This window comes from Mus caroli, chromosome 6 (assembly GCF_900094665.2).
Source record: "Mus caroli chromosome 6, CAROLI_EIJ_v1.1, whole genome shotgun sequence".
Lineage (NCBI taxonomy): Eukaryota > Metazoa > Chordata > Mammalia > Rodentia > Muridae > Mus > Mus caroli.
Genome location: NC_034575.1, coordinates 137,838,994 through 137,860,203, shown reverse-complemented (window position 1 = coordinate 137,860,203; position 21,210 = coordinate 137,838,994). Strand labels below are relative to the sequence as shown.

Here is a 21,210-nt window from a genome sequence, read left to right as displayed (position 1 = left end):
CATCTCAGTTCCATGGTTGTGGGGGCAGGGGGCAGTGTTTGCTCACATCTCTTTAGATAAGGAAGGAAGGGATACAGAAGCGCGTGATCAATTGCTTTCCTTTCTTTCCCACTTTTACTAACAATGCAAGGACTTAGCCTGGGGGATGATTCCACCCACACCGAGGGGGGGCCTTTCTCAGTTAATCCTCCATAGAAATACCCTTAAGGACACACTTGTAAGCGTGCCTCACTGATGCTAGGTGTTCCTTAACCCAATCAGATTGATACTCAGAATCTACTATCATAGAGACCTTAGCGACAATTCATATATCATATGTAGAGGGTAAAGCTCTAGGTCCCAGGTGTGCATGTTGTGCCTATATATAGACTCCTGTACAATGCAGAAGGGAGCATGATTTCAAAACAATGTTTGGCTTTTAAATTAGCAATGCCTTTTAAAGAATACTGCTTAGGACAAGGAGGAAAGGATTTTTTTTTCCCATTAGCAAATACTATGAGCTTTACATAGCTATCACTTTTCTCAAGATTGGTTGTCATACTGTCAGGAATGGTTGTGCCAATGGGATCTGTTCAGTGAAAGGAGAAAACTCTTGAAAAAAAGCATGACATCTGTGTTCATCTAAAGGGACGTCAGTCAAATGGTGAAGGATGCAAATTAGTTTTAAATTTCAAGTCACTTAGAATATAGACAAACAGAAATGCACAAAACGCATATAGATAACATATGCACGTGTATGTACATGGTATAAGCAAATGGATAGCTCAGCAAAAGGGTGGGGGAGCACCCTCATAGAGGCAGGGGGAGGGAGATGGGGATGGAGGCTTGTGGAGGGGAAACTGGGAAGGGGATAACATTTGAAATGTAAATAAATAAAATAACCAATAAAAAAAAGATAAAACTGTTGGGAAGTAGTGAAATTGGCAATAGAGGGTTGAAAGCAGAGATTGGAAGCACGTGAGGGAAAGATGCTGTGCCAGAGGATTGGGAGCTAAGCCAGATAACTCAAGGGTTCCTTTAAGTCTGTGAAATGATCACTAAATAAATTTAACTAGAAACCTGTAGCTTCATATGACTTACATGCGAGTGCATCTTAAGGTGAAAATTATGATTAAAAATTGGAGATTATGTTACTTAAAACATTTAATTTTGGAATTGTGTGTAATCTTGTATTAACTTGGAATTAATTTGGAAGTGTGATCTTGAAATAGTTCAAGTAAATGATCAGGGTACTTAAGTTGCTCCATGAAATAATTATAAAATTTTCTGAATTATTTTGTAGCATAAGTGCATGGGTTCTTTTTTATTTTGTGATTGATAAATATTCTTGCCAAGGTCATGCATAGAATTATTTTACATATGTGAGTAATAATACAAAAATATCTTGTTTCGCTGGCTACAAATGCTTCAAACATTTTCATTTCTTTTTTCTCTTTGTAGTCCATGAGTTTATTTTCCACACTGCGGCATTCATCACCAGAGTATACCCCAAAATGATGAGAGCAGACTCTTCTAACTTTAACCCTCAAGAGTTTTGGAATGTAGGATGTCAGATGGGTATGTTATGCAGGGTAGTGACCTATCTGCAAATGTAAGTAGAAATGAATTCTTTGTGTGAGTTAATGGAAATTTCCAGAAAAGTTTTGGCCCTGGAAGCACGATCAAGCATTCATGGTAAACCACTGGTGTCTAGAGCTAAATTTTTCACCAAATAGCTGGAGAGGGCAGATGTTGTTGAAGGTTGGAAAGCCTAGACTAATATTACAATATCCTGATCTTGTGAATTAGTCTAGGCTTTCCAAGGTCTGGATATTGGAATATGTGCATTTGAGGGAGTTAGGTCCAAGTCTTCTTCAAGCCAAGTGCCCTTCATCATTTTGAACTAATATGAGCTTTGACGTTCACAGTCTCAGAAGGTGAGTAGGGTCACAGGGTTGGTTATTTCTCCATGCCAGATTCTCCTTGATGCTAACCATAGAGCAGGTATGACATCAGCACCAACCACCCAGGGTCAGGGGCTCATTCTCCATCACCTGGGCTGTGGAGAGGTGTACATGTAGGCCTGAGGAGACGGGGAGTAGGATCAGGTGGGTTAGTGAGGGCTTGAGGGAGGACTTACACCAGGACCTCTTACCAGGCACTCTGTAGGCACTCAGTTTCTTGTCTTCTCAGGGAATATATCTACCACTTGGACCTGGATATTTGTGGTATAGTTGGTGCCTTCTCTTTAATCTAAGGCCCTATACAAGTTAAACCAACACTCTATTCCTGATCTAGAGCCCCAGCCCTATTTTCTTTATCTTTATACTCCTTGAACATTATCTGACATGTGGACTGCTTTTCTGTAATCCATACTCAATGCGACTTTTATTCCAAATTCTACAGTAGATAGATATTACTGGGCATACCTGAAATCTCAGCACAAGGGAAAGGGATACAAGGGCTCCAGGAGTTTAAGGTTTTCTTCCCTTATATGGAGAGTTTGAAGCTTCTATCTGGGCTATATGAGACCCTGTCTTGAAAACTAACCCACCCACCAACAACTATATAATAATTTAATTTTATGAATTGAATGTTATAGTTCACAGACACACAGTAACATGAGTAAGTATCTTAGTTAGGGTTTCTATTGCTATGAAGAGATACCATGACCCTTACAACTCTTACAAAAGAAAGCATTTGATAGGGGCTGGCTTCCAGTTCTGAGGGTTAGTACATTATCATCATCGTGGGAAGCATGACGGCATCCAGGTCAGAAGTGGCTGAGAGTTCTGCATCTGGATCCTCAGGCATTAGGAAGAAAGAGAGACACTGGGCCTAGCCTTGAGTCTTTGAAACCTCAACACCCACCCTAGCTAGCGACACAGTTCCTCCAAGGCCACACCGACTCCAACAAAACCATACCTCCTAACAGTGCCCCTCCCTATGGGCCTACGGTGACTACTTTTATTCAAACCACCATGACAAGACAGCAATAACATATTTAAAAATCCATGGCTTACTAGGTAAATGACCCATATTCTTAGAAAACATGAAACTAGGCAGTATTTAAAGATTTCAATACACCATTGAGCTTAACTATGCTATTTCCTAACAGTGTCAACATACTTCTCTATCACAGTGGCCTTGAATTTTCAAACCCCTGGACTGCCTATGGATTTGCAAAACGGGAAATTTTTGGATAATGGAGGCTCTGGATATATTTTGAAGCCAGACATCCTTAGAGATACAACCCTGGGCTTTAACCCAAATGAGCCAGAATATGATGGCCATCCAATTACCCTCACAATCCGAGTAAGATTAATGGCTTGTTTTATTTGCTGGTTTTTAAGTAAACTAGATAGTGTACATTAATATTTCAATAATACCGATCAGCTCTAATGCCCTTTAAATTCCTGTTAATCTTTCTAGACACAGTTAATAGGGGCTGTTTTAGCATCTCTTTCTGTATCTGAAAATTTTCTTTGTGTGCATTTTCACATGAATGATTTCCTGCCAGTGAATGGAAATATTGAGGCTAAAACCTTTTCCCTGGAGAGATCTATTTATAGCATTCCGTTGTCTTTCACCATTTAGCACCGTGATGGAGTGGTTTGAGTTCAGCCTGCTGATGACCTTGAAGACATGACACTCTTTGTCCCTTACCTTTAAAGAATTTTCAGCAGCAAGTTCTAGGTGCTATTTCTTTCTCGTTAATCTCTTACTTTTGGAGTGCAGCGCTCTTTCCCTGCTATGTCTCTGAACTCTGTTTGATTGCAAATAAAGGTGTGGGTCTACTTTCTGAATCCATTATCCACGTCTATTAATATGTTTTAAACTTAGAATGTTCTCATTTTTTTTCCCTGAAGTTTTCAAGAACTTTTTAACATTTCTTCCCTACAATGATTCAGAAGTCTATATTTAATTTTTTAAAATTGATTGATTGATGGGTTTTTATTTGTGTGTGTGTGTGTGTGTGTGTGTGTGTGTGTGTGTGTGTGTGTGCAGATACCTGTGGAGTCCAGAAGAGGGAATCTGATCCCCGTGGAGCTGGAGGGAACAGATGATTGTGAGCTGCCCATTGTGGGAGAGCAGTGAATGCTCTCAGCTGCTTAGCCATCTTTTCAGGCGCCTATGTTTGGTTTTATTTTCACTTTAATATAGATGGACAGGGGCTGGAGAGATGGCTCAGTGGTTAAGAGCACTGACTGCTCTTCCAGAGGTCCTGGGTTCAATTCCCAGCAACCACATGGTGGCTCACAACCATCTGTAATGTGCCCTCTTCTTGTGTGTCTGAAGACAGTTACAGTGTATTCATATACATAACATCAATCTTTAAAACACACACACACACACACACACACACACACACACACACACACACATCTCATTTGTCCGCTGCACATTTAGTCTCTGGTTGGTGATCACCCCATGTGACCCCCTCTTTATTTCTATCTTCACCCTGCTCCTCTCACTTCTCCTCCCTCGTTCTTTCATCTCTTTGCTTTATTGCTTCCTGTATATGTTCATTATAGCAAAAGTGGCTCTCTCCATTAGCACAGGCTCTTCTTTCTCTGTATTTCTAAATGCAATGTTTATTTACTTTTTAAAATGTCACTGAGCCTTTCAAGAAGGTCTGGATGCATTTTTTTTTTCTCCACTTAATTACAAGCCACTGCCTTAGGCTGTACCTCCACCTATATAGACTGCGACTGGAGGATTTGTTTGTTTGCTAAATGAACTGCACAGGCCTGGCCTCTTTGGTTGCTCCCTTCTGTTCAACTAGTTCCTCTGACAATCTTTGGCACCATCTCAGATGTTCTCTTGGGATTTGGGTCAGTGATCCTTCTGTTTCTAGTTACATGCTCCATGCTGCTACCTAGCAGAGGTCTGGGACTCTGTCAGCTGTTGAGTGAGCCTCTCGATCTTCACTCCTAACTATGATGCTTGAAACTGTCCCCAGAATAGGTTTTACTCAACAATTTCTGTCTCATTTCTGTCCACTATTGTCATAACACTACTGGGCTTGGGAGCCTATTCTTACCTGCTTCAGGCCCTAGCCATTTAATACCAGTGAAGAATGAGAGAATTTAAGAGCTGTTTTCTAAGTAGTAAGGTTTTTTTTTTTTTTTTTTTTGGCTTGTGTATTTTAATTAATTAACGATACAACCATTGCCCCCATCCCAGTCCCCCTCCCACGGTTTCTCACCCCATTCCTCCTCTCCCCTGTCCCTCGAGAGGATGTTCCCAATCAGGCAAATTGGAGACAACAATAGAGGAAAGGTGGACAGAGAGGAAAGGCTTTGGATTTTCAGGAAAGTGTGCTGGTGAGGTGTACAGCCAGCTTTGCTCCTGCTCGTAGGATGTTGTGACACTATAATCCAGTCAGAGTAGATAGCAAGAAATCACCTCCAATGGGGGTTACAAATATTGATTAGCTGACACGTTTTGGCATGTGGAGAAGTATTATTGACCACAGAGCTTCTTTTACAAGGGGATTGTCACGTTGGCCTCCTTTCTGCATCTTTTAAATAGTTGATTCAGTGAGAAAAGGTGGATTAGCCACTCCTAAGAGCCTTTCTAACACACTCAAGGCTCCTCTTGGTCTGGATTTATTATCTATGTGCCATGAAAATCTGTTTCACTTTCATTGATGGATTCCTCTTTTTGTAACTACTCCTAAAATATTTATATTGCATAAAGCTTTTCCCTAACCTTTGTTCCAAGCTAATGATTCTTCTCACATTCCCATATGCAAAGGCTCATGATTTTAACAGCCAGTAAGGCTCAAATCTTAAACCTGACTTCACTTGTTTTTTTAGAAACTGAAGTATATTTTAAACAGTCTACCAAGCATCCATACTTATTAAATCACTATCCTGTCAAACTTAAAAATTTAAAACCTAACATCCCTTCCCAGTCAATCTACCTTTAACTATTTTATTGACATGTCAGTATATGGCATTATTCATCTGACCAACTCAGACCAGAAAACATGGCAGTGTTTTTATGCATCTCTTTTACTTCCCATATCATTCATTTATAAATTCTATCCAGTCCACTCTAGGTCTCCATGATCCCTTCCCTTGGTCTTACTAACTACCTTTGCTGCTGTCCTCTTTCAGGAATTCGTTATCTATCACCAGGTCTCTTCATTTGACTTCTTAAACACGTGCAATCAGCTCATGTTGATGTTATTATTCTTTAATCTTTTTTTTTTTTTACAGTCCAGTCTTTATCCCCCTCCTGGTCCTCCCTCTGACTGTTCCTCATCACATACCTCATCCTCCGTCTCCAAGAGGATTTCCCCCACCCCCATTTCCACCCCACCCCTACCCCACTAGACCTCCCCATTCCCTGGGGCCTCAAGTCTATTGAGGGTTAGGTGCATCTTCTCTCACTGAGTCCAGCCAGGCAGTCCTCTGCTGTATGTCTGTTGGGGGCCTCATATCAGCTGGTGTGTGCTGCCTGATTGGTGTCTCTGTGTCTCAGAGATTTCAGGGGTCCAGTGAGTTGAAACTGCTGGTCTTCCTTTAGGGTCACCCTCCTCCTCAGCTTCTTCCAGCTTTTCCCTAATTCAACCACAGGGATAACTGGCTTCTGTCCATTGGGCTTTTGGAGGGCAGCCAGGCTAGGCTCCTATTTGTAAGCACACCATAGCATCAGTATTAGTGCCAGGCCTTGGGGCCTCCCCCTGAGCTGGATCTCAGTTTGTGCCTGTTGCTGGACCTCCTTTCTCTCAGTCTCTTATCCATTTTTGTCCCTGCAGTTCTTTCAGACAAGAACAATTCTGGGTCAGAGTCTTTGACTGTGGGATGTCAACCCCATCCTTCCTCTTGATGGGGTGATCTTCCTTCCTCTTGATCTTCCTCTGTCTTTCTTTTTTTAAATATTTTTATTAGGTATTTTCCTCATTTACATTTCCAATGCTATCCCAAAAGTCCCCAATACACTCCCCCCACACACACTCCTCTACCCACCCACTTCCACTTTTTGGCCCTGGCATTCCCCTGTACTGAGGCATATAAAGTTTGCATGTCCAATGGGCCTCTCTTTCCAGTGATGGCCGACTAGGCCATCTTTTGATACATATGCAGCTAGAGACAAGAGCTCCGGGGTATTGGTTATTTCATATTGTTGCTCCACCTATAGGGTTGCAGTTCCCTTTAGCTCCTTGGGTACTTTCTCTAGCTCCTCCGTTGGGGGCCCTGTGATCCATCCAATAGATGACTGTGAGTATCCACTTCTGTGTTTGCTAGTCCCCGGCATAGTCTCAAAAGAGACAGCTATATCAGTGTTCCTTTCAGCAAAATCTTGCTAGTGTGTGCAATGGTGTCAGCGTTTGGAGGCTAATTATGGGATGGATCCCTGGATATGGCAGTCTCTAGATGGTCCATCCTTTTGTCTCAGCTCCAAACTTTGTCTCTGTAACTCGATGCTCTGTCTTTCTAATGGAGGTGGACTCTACAAGTTCCCTCTTCTCACTGTTGGGCATTTCATCTAAGGTCCCTCCGTTTGAGTCCTGAGAGACTCTCATCTCCCAGGTCTCTGGTACATTCAAGAGGGTCTCCCTACCTCCTACCTCCTGAGGTTGCCTATTTCCATTCTTTATGTTGGCCCTCAGGGCTTCAGTTTTGCTTCCTCATCTCAATACCTGATCATGTTTCCCTCTTCCCCACCCTGTCCCCTTTCCCACCCAGCTCCCCACCCCCCCATGATGGCTTTCTTCTCCCTCCCAAGTGGGTTTGAGATATCCTCACTTGGGTTCTTTGGCTTGTTAGCCTTCTTGAGTTCTGTGGATTGTATCCTGGGCATTCTGTACCTTTTTGGCCAATAGCCACTTATTAGTGAGTACATATCATGCATGTCCTTTTGGGTCTGAATTTGTCAACTTGACCTAGTCTGGAATCACCCGGGAAGAGAGTCTCAGTGAGAGATTGTTTGGATTAGATTGGTCTGTGAGAATGTCTTTGATTTTCTTTTAAATTTTTATTTTAGTAACTTATGTGAATAGGTATTTTGCCTATGTGCATGCCTGTGCATCCTATGCATGCTTGGTGCCCATGCAGGCCAGCAGAGAGTATTGGATTCTTTGAAACTGGAGTAAAAGAGAGTTGTAAGCTCCCAAGGATGTACTGAAAATCAAACTCTGTTTCTCTGGAAGAGTATCAGGCGCTCTTCCACTGATCCATCTCTCAAGTCCCAAGTAAGAGCTATGCTTATTGGGTTATCTGGGAAGACCCGGCCTGAGAGTGGGTGGCATCATTCCCTAGGCCTGGGTTGTATAAAAGGAGAAGGTGAAATGAGCAGCAAGCTTGTCCTCATTGATCCTCTCTTTGCTCGAGACTGCAGATGTGACTACTTCTTTCAGCTTCCTGCCTTGACTTTCCCACAATGACGGACTGTAAGCTGAGCAATCATTTCTCCTTGAAAGTTATCTGTCAGGGTAGTTTATAAAAATAACAGAAACGAAATGAAAACAGCCTGCCTCAGTCTTCTTAGCCCTTCTTCCCTAAGTCAAACAGAGAGGTTTTATTAAAATGATGATTTTATTAGTACTTAACATTCATGTCTGATTACCAGTTACTTTCCCAGTGTCTCTTTCTATATCAGTGTCTCATCTCATCTAGCCTGAACTTATTTTATAACCATGTCCAGGAATCAATCTCTCAATCTCTCTCTCTCTCTCTCTCTCTCTCTCTCTCTCTCTCTCTCTCTCTCTCTCTCCTGTTTCTGTCTCTTATGTTTCTCTCCACTCACCCATCCTTTAGACAAGGTCTTACTGTGTAATCATAGCTGTCTTGGAATTCACTATCTAGTCGGCAGACTGGCCTTGAGCTCAGAGATCTGCCTGTTGCTGCCTCCTGTGTGCTGGGATTAAATTTAGATGCCATGGCTTGACTGACTCATGACTTAAAAATCCCTACTTTTTGGAAGCTTTTTTTTTTTTCTTGGTTGTGTTCTCTTTTTACAGCTTCCTTCCATCACAGCCTACCCAAGCACATTACAGCACATAGCATCCTGCATTAGAATCATTTTCTTGTCCTTGTTCTCCAGCTATCTGAGGATTCTTTAAGGATAAGAGCTGGGCTCTGTTCAAGTCTACTCAACGGGGTCTGACAGAAAACATATGGTTCCTACGTGGAAGTTGATTGAATGAGTGACATCTGTTGCCTGCTGAGAATAGTAGAGGGAGCATCCATGCGGTCTGAACAGAAATAAATTTCCAGGGTTGTTTGTGCACACAGATGCTTATGAATGTTCTGGGCTCCTACTGCAGGCTTATTCTCTGAGAATCTCACTTTGAGGTGTTAAGTGGCTTGGACTCAAACAGACAGGTTAGTGAGTCTCCTTGGAAGCAGCCACCACAGCTATACAAGTGAGTACTCTCATCCTGGCTATTCTAAAGAGCTTTGTAGTTGGCTACTTTAAGATCCCAGGTTCTGGGAGCACAGTTTGGAAATCCTGAGGCCTGGGTTTACTATCAGCTTCCTGAGTCCTTGATGAAGACAATCGACAGTTTATTCTGTTACCTTTGAACTTCAAGTTTTGGTCTAACCCAGTTGTCCTTTCCCTTCCCTTCTTCCTTCCCCTCCCCTCTCCTCCCCCCTCCCCTCCCCCCTCCTCTCTTTTCCTTTCCTTTTCTTCAGCATAGAGAATACAAAGTTGAACCAGTTCCATTTTGGACACACTCTTTTCCCATAGTGCTGATAATCAGCTGGCAAGCACTCATATCTGGAAGTAGTGTAGTGAGTATCTACAAGCAATCTTCTTTCTAAACATGCATATATCTAACTACACTGAATGATTTCTGCCTCTTGAATATTTTCAGTTACCTTAGTGTATAGTGATGTCACAATGTGTGGATTTAGGACAGAAGCAGCTACACATCAGGTTGTCTCCTCCTTTTTTCTCCTATTCTCTATTCTGTGCCACTCTTTCTCTCTCTCTCTCTCTTTTTTATATAAGCCATCATTTATATAAAACATATAATCATATTCAGTGATTGAAAATGTGGTTCACGTTTAATAACTGTACCTTTAGCTTTATAAGTTCTTTGTTGTTTGAGAACTTATCACACACATATGCAATTCTCCTGCTTAGTTCCATGACACAGTTTTTGATTGACTGGTGGTTTTTGTAATATTTAATTGGTTTTTAAAATTTGTTTGTTTTTTTAGTTCTTTATAGATACTCTCAGTCACATATAATGCTGATAAAGATTTTTGCCCTCATTCTGTCGGTTGTCTCTTCAGTTTAATGATGATACACTTTGCTGTGTGAGAGCCTTTTGGTTTCACGAGTTCTCCCTTGTCAGTTCAGTTGTTTTTCTTGATATCTGTGTTGTCAGAATTCTCTTTAGACAGCCATTTTTTGTGCCTATAGGTTGAAGTATATCACTAACTTTCTTCTCTAACAGATTCAGGTCACACTGGGTCTTAATTAAGGTCGGAAAGCTTGCAGGATATTATTTTAATTTTCTAATACTTGAGATTTAATTAAGTTCTAATATATGATCATTTTGCAGACAATTCTATGGGGTACTGAGAAAAATGTGTATTCTTTAGTGTTTGAGCACAGAAGTCTGTAAATGTGTTAATTCCATTTGATTTATTACATCCAGAGCTTTTCTATTTAGGCTTTGCCACAATAACCTATCTATTGGTGAAAATTGGAATTAAATTTACTCGTAAACTGTGTGCTGTGTTTATCTGTGTTTTTAAATATAGTAATATGTTTTCAATGAGGCTGTGTCAACCTATGTTTGGAATGTATATATTTAAATTTGTTCTGCCTTCTTGGTGGGTTGGTCTTTTTATGAATATGAAGTGACCTTCCTTGTAATGTGTGATTAACTGGTTTTGATTTGAAATTTATTGTCAAATGTTAGAATATCTATGGCACACCTGTTTACTTCTTGGTACTGTTTGTTTGGAATACCCCTTTCCATCCTTTTATTATAAGATAGTGTTTATTGTTTTTGATAAAGTGAATTTATTGGAGACAGGAAAAAGTAGGGTCCGATTTTCTCATTCATTCTGCTGGAATGTGTCTTTTAGTGTCAGGAATTACATTATTGAAAGTTGCATATCAATTTCTGTCATTTTGTTGATTTTGTAGTGCTTTTTTAGACTTCTTTCGATTAACTATCCTGGCTCTACTTACTTATTCCTTATAATCTCTTGATTTGTTTATGATTCTCTTCAGAATTAAGTATTCCTCCTTGTATCATCTGTAGAGCTGACTTAGTGGTCACAAATCCATTTTTTATCAGGGAAAGGGTTTTTATTTCTCCTTCATTTTAATGGATAGTTTTGTAGGGTACAATAGTCTGGGTTGACAGCTGTGGTCTTTCAGAAATTGGAATACATTTTTCTCCATCCCTCTGGTTTTAAAATGTTCTGTTGAAAAATCATTTTTTATTTTGATGGCTCTGACTTAACAATTTTTAATGCCTTTTCTTTATTTTCTGTTTAAGATTTTTAACTATACTATATCATGGGGAGATGATGGTGATGATGATGGTGATGATGATGATGATGATGACGATTTGGTCTGATTTGGTGTTGTGGGTTCCTAGACCGGCATCTCTTTCTTTAGATTTGGGCAATCTAATTTAATTTTTCCTGGTGATTTTTCGATGGCTTTCTTCTTCTTTTAGGCCTATATTCAAAATTTATGACTTTTCGTAGTATTCTGTCCCAAAGCTCCTATGTTTTGTTTGCATATGTATTTTCTATTTTCCTTCTCCATTGCTGAGAGACAGATTTCCTCTGCTTTGTCTTCCAGCCCTGACTCTTTGGTTTTACCCAGATCTGTTCTGTTGGTGAGGTTTTTTTCCTCTGAGATTTTAAACTATTTTTATTTGACTTATTGATTTTCATTTCTAGAATTGTTCGTTTTTTCCTATTCTCTCTATTGAACTGAATTTTTATGCCTTTGATTAATTTAGCGTTTCACTTCGATCCTTGCTTTTGTCCTTCTTCGAGATATTTGAACATAGCTATGATTGTTCTTTTGAACTCTGTCTGGAGGGTATTCCTGGTTGTTTCCGTTTGGATTCATTACTACAGGATTAGTAATCTTGGGGGTGGCTTGGGACATGTTGTCTTGTTTCTTCATGTTACTTTAGTTATGTTCTAGGCCTTGAGAATCTGGACCATTCTGTTAGTCACTGCTCTGTGTTTGTTTTTGCTCATTATTTTTCCTTCAGTGTAGACATGTACACTGTTCAGAGTAGGATTAAATCATAAGATTCATCTTTGTGGAACCTATACTGGGGCCTGTGGGTTCTATCTCTGGTCTTCTGAGAGTTTGGTAGTGTCTCTGTGAACAGAGACCACCCAAGGGTCAACATGAATCTCTCTGGCCCTCTCCTCTACTGCCTTCTATGTGGCTCTCCAAGTCTAGCTGTTCTTCCTTGAGTAACCTCTGGTCAGCCAATGGCTGGGCATTGGAGGGCTTAGGAAGCTAGTGTTTAGTCAGGAGGCATGTGGGAAGGGATGGTTCCCGGTGGCAGTTATCCAGGGCTGCGGTCCTAGCTTTTTAACTTTTATTTTTCATCTTAAATCAACATATTTCAAATGCTCACTTTGTCCTTAAAAATCAAAACACAATCCTAATTCAATAATTAGCTGGGACAACAAGATAATCTAAATAAAAATATAACTAATAACTTTTAAAGTATGTTTTGATCCCTGTTCCTAACATGCATATAAGATAGTCGATCTTATCAAGTTCCAGTTCCTTGGCTTGGCAATGCTGTTAACAGTGGATAATGTCAAACTGTATAACTGATTAAAATGTACATTTTAAAGAAAATGTTATGTGGTACAGCATTTCATATTTGTGAAAGCAGAAACACTAAAGTAGTAAAAATGATTAAAGCATGTTTTTTTTAAATAAAAATATATGCAAATGAATTATAAACCTTAGACATGGTGGATTCCATTATAAATACACTTGAGTAAAAACAGTGCTTTAGACAGGGTCTTGTTCATTACCTAGTGATATTTGAGAGTAAAAGGATTAAAATGTAAAATCCCCATGGTTTGCCAGCTTCAGATTTTGTAGCAGATAAGTTAAAGTCTTTGTCTTTTGGACAAAGACTATCTGATTAAGGTCAAGTAGTGGTGCATTTTCCTGCTCAGCTAAGTTCTTCTGGTCATGTGTGTTTGCGTAGATCATCAGTGGAATCCAGTTGCCTGTTAGCTCGTCTTCTAGCACACCTGACGTAGTAGTGATCATAGAAGTCTATGGTGTTCCAAATGACCACGTGAAGCAGCAGACTCGTGTTGTTAAGAATAATGGTGAGCCCCTCTACTTCTTAGGGAAAAATTTTATTTTCTTCTTTAGAAAATAATTCTTAAAAAAATTTAAGAATAACTTAGTGTGCACCTTATAATAATACAACTGTAGAATATTGGTTATACCTCTGGGTTTTGTGTGAATGTCTCTGAGGAAATTCAGATCGGTTCTTCAGACTTGAGATCTTGCTTTGTAAAGTCCCCTGATTTTATAAGTGCCAGGAACTTAAAAATCTTTTTAGTAGATATGTATTTATAAACGTTATAACTTTACCATAGACACTCTACAGCTTAGTATGAGAGATGACATAAAAGAAGAAAACTATTATGATGAGAAATGATTAGGCTTGAAGGAGAAAACAAAATCCCATGTACAAAGATCCACATAGGATCTCACAGTTGGAGACAAGGGTAGTAAAGGGAGAAAGAACAACATGGCTCTCACTCATGAAAACTGGGCAGAATATAGGATGCTCAAGAAAGACTAGTGAATGAGAAAGTAGGCAAAATCATATTGAGATTGCTCATGGGCATTTCTGAAAAGCCATGCTTGCTCTTGGAGAATTCACTATGGAAAACATGAAGGCATCTACAGAGGAGTAAGGCACTGAGCTTTCAGGAGATGGTTTCTGTAGGTAAGGTGGGAAAGTGTGAAAGAGAAATGAGAAGCAGAAAAAGTGCCAGGAACCCAGCACTTAAAAGGCATAGAAGCCATGTTGTAAGGAAGATAGTGGCAGAAATGAATGGAGGGTGTTTGTGCAAGTCACCCCGTGGGAGTAATGATCTAGATGGAAGACCAGATGGACTGTAAGACTATGGGGACAATGGTAGTGTAATAAGAGATGAGAATGTCTGTGAAGAAAGGATCCTATTTGGATAAGGCTTAGTTAACTCATCTGTTTGTTCAGACATGGAAAGTACACCCACCAACCAAATTTCATGTCCTGAGTACTTTTAATAAAAAGTAACAATACATTACTTTTGCCCATGTGTGGATGTACATGTATGTGTATGCAAAAGACACAGAGATTAGATACAGAGGAAGGGAGGGAGGCAGGCAGGGCACATGGGATAAAGTGATGTTAGAGGAAGACCAATGACTACATACGGATTTTCTGTAGAGCTTTAGAAGTGTCTTTACAGAATTGACTCTAAATCTGGCTCTGTACAGTATGGAATTATGTTTGCTTTTAGGCCGAAGTCATGATTCCAGAATGAGATAGTTAATTTCCTGTTTCCATGGGCTAAGGACTCATTCAGGACTGCCACTTGGTAAAATGATGTAGTGACTGCAGGAGCACTATCGAAATCATACACATCACTATAATTATTCAAAAATCTATCAGAAATGCTAAAAATGATAAAAACCAGTGACATGACTTGTAAAGAATTTTATTTGTACCCAAACATGTGTAATTTTTCTCTCAACCATTGGATCTATAAGCACAGACTTGGTCCAGATGTAATTATCTTAAGTCTGTTAACTCACGGTTTAAATTTTAGATGATTTAGATCAAGCTGAAAAACAATTTGGATTCCTTGTTGTGGCAAGGGATTGGTTGCTTGGGCAGATTTATTTTACTAGAGCACAAAATTATCAACTTGCGACTTTGAAATCATCATTAGGGAAAAACAAGGAAGAGAGTTCTTCCTATAACAATCTGATACAGACAAATGGCACTTCTCACTTTCCTGTGTCTCCATTCGTAGCAAAGGGAGTGCCTTAGCTTCAGTCCTGTTTCATAACGATTCAGTTGTCTATTTGAAGGCAGTCTCTCCAGGCTTGCATATTTCTCTGCTTTGCAATATGCTATGCAATGCTAGGATACAAGGTGACCTCTTGGAGTTGTAGTTTCCTTGCTGTGAACCCTGGTGGGGGTTGCAATTCCTATATGGTTTTCAAAAGCCAGGATAATTATTCTTATAACATCTTCCACTCACTGACTACATTAAATGTTTAAATGCTCTAAAGTACAAATTCGTATTGTTATTGCCTAACTGTTAGAAAGAAAAATTGTAGCGATCCATTATTATTTGCTTTCTTTTTTCGTTAAAGAAAGTATCTGTGATAATCCTGTATCTATTTCTTTATATTTCAGCTTTTAGTCCAAAGTGGAATGAAACATTTACATTTATTATTCAAGTGCCAGAACTGGCATTGATACGTTTTGTTGTTGAAACGCAACAAGGCTTATTAGCAGGAAATGAATTACTCGGGCAGTACACTTTACCAGTTCTTTGCATGAACAAAGGTAATGTTCTCAAAAGTAAGATGATTTTATTAACACGTAAATATACCTCTATCAAAGCTGCACTTGGATCACACCAAATTTTTCCATTGCTTCATCTATTCTGTGGGATATGAAGGGAGTTTTGGGTGGACAGAACAGCAGAGACATGTTCTTTCTGTGGAAAGTGATTTGGAGATGCGGTGTGCTGGGCTGCTAGGGAAACTTGGCATGTGTGCTTCTTTACCAAGATCCTAATTCTTCCTTTTCCATGAAAGGTAGTCATGGCGACAAGAAAAAATGAAGGACAGGGGTAAGACAGAGGGGAAAGATTGGCTCATTCTGACTCAGGACAAACTGGGAGCCTGGGGTCCAGATCTTTTTGGATCATTTTCGGGACTGGAAGCATGGTGCACAGTCAACTTCTCTGAGTGGTTTATTTAGTGCTAGCAACAGCTTTGTTGCTTACTTTTTCTATCACCAGGAAGCAGTCAGGGTCTTTTGGAAGGAGAAGGGTGATGGCTAACTTTGGATCATGATGCCCTTGGGGAGAGGGGACAAGTGAGGTGAGGGCTCATTACTGGGACACACAGAACTTTGGAATTTCGGAAAGAAACTAGGAACACTTCATTGTACAGAAAAGTCACATTCTATGTTGGAATAACTCTAGCCCTGCCCCACAGCAATAACTATGTTAAGATGCTTTCTCAGAGACACCTTCTTCCTCAGCTGCAATGTGGAGGCCATTACTCTTAGTATGTTGTTTCTAACTTGACACAGTTCCTCTTCCACAGGTTATCGTCGTGTTCCTCTGTTTTCCAAATCCGGTGCGAACCTTGAACCTTCCTCACTGTTTACTTATGTTTGGTACTTCAGAGAGTGACGCAGTGTAACTGACGCATTAGCTACACATCACAGTAAACAGTCCCAAGGAATGTTGGTACATCTTTTATTAACCATAAAATAAAAGACTATTAAGTCAGGTATATCTATTTTATTCACCTTCGGGTGGGCAACCATGAGAGGATGCACACTGCAGATCCCCGTGTGCACGCCATGCTGTTTTCTGGGCGCAGTGTGAGTTTCCCCGACTGCTGATTTCTTCAGTGCTTCTGCTTCCAGGGTTGCATTCTCAGCTGCTTGTATCATTTTTAATGAGTAAAATTTACAGCTTTTAAAAGTATGCATGATCATATAAGACATGTTGGCAAATATTTAGCAGCACAGAAGATGTGAAATCGAGGAGTGTTTTAAATTTCCAACGCCCACTGCCGCCTATTGCAGTGGGAAGGAATTAGATTGCCAGGCCTTTTGTGCCCTCTTATATCCTAGAGAGCAATTAGCCCCTGTATTCTCAATCCATTTCTTAGATGCCATGTGCTTGATTTGGTACCCTGTAATTATACAGACATTTTTATAAGTGTGTATGAAATTGATTTGCATTCCCACTATCGTCAGACTCCATTTCTATAAAAGAAATCTATTATGTGGACTTACAGGCTGGGGTCTTGAATTAATTTGCAGTATTTTTGAATCTGTCCTTAATGTACTTTTAAGATTGTATTGTTCTTTGGTCAGAGATGAGAGTTCTCAGTTTTCACAAACACTGAGATTTAACTTGGCTAAAAGTAGTAGAGATTATGGTCATTTCTTATTTATTCTTTTAAAAAAATCAGTAATGATTGCCCCACCATGCTGGTACCTGTATTGTGTTATGATGGACACACTCAGGACATCGGCCTAATTAGCACTCCAAGTAGGAATGTCCTGAGACTGAATCTAACTTCAGATGTAACTAAAAACCTAGAAACCATTGTTTGTTTAAGATTTATCCTAATCTCATTATCCTTTGATGACCAGAAAATGCAACCCATCTGGCCACGTTTCACCAAATATCACTTTGAACGCCAACTATTAAAAGTGTATCAGCTGTGCTCCTGCTGATCGTAAAGGCAGGGAAGCTACTTTTTCAGTGGTATCGATGAGTGCAGACTCACAGTTGAGAAAGAAGGTCGGAGAAGGTTCCTATGACAACCTTCACCTCTATACCACACCACTCCACCCAAAGCAACAGCCTACACAGGAAGAAAACTCTTAGAGAATTGTGATGAGGATGCAGAAGTGCGGCTCTCCACAGTGGGTGGCTGCTGGCAGGGGCGCAGGTGGGGAGGGAAGGACGGAGGTTTTTCCAAGGGGATGCTGGCCACTGGAAGTCTGATGATGCTCCAGTGGGCATATGCACAACACAAATCCGACTCTGTTGTTTGTATTTCTTTCTTCTTTTTCCTTTCGGGGATATCTCAAGGGGGAAGGCAGACCCAGGAGAACTGGGACATGAGTGTGATCAGGGTTCATTATGTAAAAATTCCCAAATAATCAATAAAAATTTATGATTGAAAAAATTAAATACCCCTGGGAGTGTCTACACATAAGGAACGAGCAGTGTCCTTTGGTGTTGACGCATGGTCTTACACATTCTTCTAAGGGCTGTATGAGTGACTGCCAAAAATCTGCCTCCCACAGAGTTCGGGTTTCTTAGGAAGACCCCCACAGCTTCCATTGAGCAGACAGTGGTTGGATCTCGCTGAATTCTCTATTGTAAACCCAGTAGCAGGGCTTGGGGTGTGCTCAGCCACTGACCCAGGGTTCTAACCTCGAATCTCTGAGGTCTTTTGAAGATTTGGAAGTGTGTGAGCTTTTTAAAAGGCTTTCTTCAAGTGAGCTTCCCAAGCTAATGCGTTAATTCTGCATTGGGATAAACTTGTATCTCTCACTTGCACCATTAAGCTTTGAAATGGATGAGAAAGCGAGTGTGTTTTCTCTTCTCACCTTTCCCACAGGGTCCAATTAAGCTCACCCGCTGACTTTGACTTTGAAAACTATTTTTATTTAATTTGTGTGTATGAAGTGGCACTTGTGTGTGCTCATGTGCACACACATGTTTGTATGTGCCTATGGAGGTCATAGGTGTCCCGTATCCTTTCTAAAGAATTGCCCACTTAAGTTTTTGTGAATACATCTCTCACCTGAAATCATAGCTTCCTAGCCAGCAGGCCTCAGGTCTTCCTTTCCCTAGTGCTAGGGTTATAATTATTTTTGTGTGTGTGACAATATTATACTATGAGCTGTGTGGTTTTTATGTGGGTATTGGGGATTGAACTCAGTTCTCCAAACTTGTAAATCAATCACTTTAATGACTGACTTATTATTCCATCCCTAGCTATTAATTTTTTTTTTTTTTTGGTTTTTCGAGACAGGGTTTCTCTGTGTAGCCCTGGCTGTCCTGGCACTCACTTTGTAGACCAGGCTGGCCTCGAACTCAGAAATCCGCCTGCCTCTGCCTCCCGAGTGCTGGGATTAAAGGCGTGCGCCACCACGCCCGGCTGTGCTATTAATTTTTAAACATTCTACTCTATATATCATTTTTGAAGAAATATTATTTTTTTAAAAAAATTTCTCATCCTATAATCTTGTGCAGTCTTAAAACATTTTGATTTCATTTTAAAAATGTGCATTGCTTATCATTCACTCTTTAAACTTTTTTAAAAAAAATTATATTTTCCCAAGAATTTATATCTGACATTACCCACAGAAGCTCCACAGCCGTGGAATGTTCTCACATCTCAGGAAGGTTGGGCATAGTGTGGGAAGTCAGCCTTGACTCTTGCTTCTTAAGCATAATTCATTTGTGAGAAATAATAGTGTCATGATGAGAAGAAAGCACGAGAAAAGGCTAAATGAGCTTCTGGGACCGTGGTGAAAAAAAGACCTTTGCATTTTAGACTCTTAGTTAAAATGTCAGATCCTCAGGGAAGCTGTGCATGCTTGCTCTGATTAGGTTATATTTCCTGGTTTTGCTTGCTTACAACTGGTAAAACTGACAGCGAGGTACAAGCTTGGAGCCATGAGCTAGCTGGACGTGGGAGTGGCTAGAAGCTGATGTGGAATTCGCTGTTGGGATTGGGGTTTCCTTGCAGAATATAAACATCAACTCCAGACGTATTTGTTCTACTGTGATGGAGCAAGTCTACGATCAGTGAGTGTTAGAGCATGGACATTGCTTAAACACTGCAGTGTCCAGTGCTCACTCATTCAGAATAGTGTGAGTGGTTGTTGACACATCATCAGCTATAGCTTTAGCTTTAGTTATATGTCTTTATCGATAAGATGGCTTTCCCAGTCATGGACTCACTCCTTATTCACTTTGTTAATTTTCTTTTTGGGGTGTGTGTGTGTGTGTAGAAGCCAGAGGCTGATATATGGTGTCTTCCTCTATCTCTCCTTTCTAATTTTTTGAGATAGGGTCTCACACTGAACCTAGAATTCACCAATCAGCTAGGCTGGCTGGCCAGAGAACCCTCCTCCCATCTCTTCCTTAGTGCTGGGATGACAGGTGCATGCTGCGACATTGGAATTTTTTATGCGTGTGCAACTCCAAAATTGAGTCCTCATTATTGTTGCGCCTTACAGCCTAGCCACCTCATCAGCTCTCTCTGTCCCTATTCCCAACAATTTCCAATACATAGGAGACCCTTACTACTTTGAATTAAATCATCTAATGCAAGCCCAAATCCAGTAGAAAGCCTTTATAATCCCGTTACAGACTGGTTCCCAACCTTCCCAAAGTTACCACCCGTTAATACAGTTCTTCATGTTGTGGCGACCCCTACCATAAAAATTTCATTGCTACTTCAGAACTAAATTTTGCTACTGTTATGAATTGTAATGTAAATATTTGAAATGTGGGATATATGATATGCGACCCCTGTGAAAGGATCCTTTGACCTCCCCCAGAGGGATCATGATCCACAGGTTGAGAACTGCTGATCTATAGAGACACCCTAATTCCACATGTGCACCTCCCTCATTGCAGAGAGCAATGGATCCAACTGTGTTTGGCCTTTGGGGTCCTTAGCTGAAGATCAGCACAAGCCTAGACTTCTTCCATTATTTTGTACCCATCAGAGTGACATGGAAGTTAAATGGTATCAACTCTGAGCTTTTTATTTTCATATTTGCTGGTTCAGAGCCCTCGGTTATTAAAGTCAGAACAAAATCTCTCAACCTCAATGAGCTGGACTTTAGAGTGAGAAGTGGTGGCCAGGATAGGTGAAGTGGCAGGCTGGTTGCTGCAGGGAGAAGTTGTTCTGTTTCTGAAAGAGGTTTGAAGCAGCTTCCAGCCAGCCAGCAAAAAGAAGTTTCTCCATTGTGAGTTTTGGATAAAGAAGAGACTACGGGTGTTGTGATGAATACAGAGCCTGCACTGTAGAACAGAGCCTCCACCAGAATCTGTGTGTCAGTCTCAGGGGAGACTTGGGAGTCATCCTAGAAAAGGAGGGTCATGCTAGAAGGAAGGAGAGAGTGAGTAAGGAGGAGCTCTGTGGTGCTTGTTAATATATATAGATAGATATAGATATAGATATAGATATAGATATAGATATAGATATAGATATAGATAGAGATAGAGATAGAGATAGAGATAGAGATAGAGATAGAGAGATAGAGAGGTAGAGATGTAGAGATGTAGATATGTAGATATATAAATATATAGATATGTAGATATGTAGATATGTAGATATGTAGATATATGGATATATGGATATATGGATATATAGATATATAGATATATAGATATATAGATATATAGATAAGATATATAGATATATAGATATATAGATATATAGATATATAGATAT

The 21,210-nt window shown here is 40.2% G+C and overlaps 1 protein-coding gene across 4 annotated transcripts in view; it reads left to right on the top strand.

The window, feature by feature from the left end:
* Positions 1–16,496, top strand: part of Plcz1 (phospholipase C zeta 1) — a 53,250-nt gene extending 36,754 nt beyond the window's left edge. For all 4 annotated transcript variants that reach the window (XM_021165690.2, XM_021165689.2, XM_021165692.2 and 1 more), the window contains 5 exons: positions 1,441–1,557; positions 3,122–3,294; positions 13,163–13,289; positions 15,386–15,538; positions 16,309–16,496. In XM_021165690.2, the coding sequence (XP_021021349.1) occupies positions 1,441–1,557; positions 3,122–3,294; positions 13,163–13,289; positions 15,386–15,538; positions 16,309–16,397 (659 nt within the window). In that variant the 3' untranslated portion in view covers positions 16,398–16,496. The remainder of the gene's footprint in view (positions 1–1,440; positions 1,558–3,121; positions 3,295–13,162; positions 13,290–15,385; positions 15,539–16,308) is intronic.
* Positions 16,497–21,210: the final 4,714 nt, after the last annotated feature.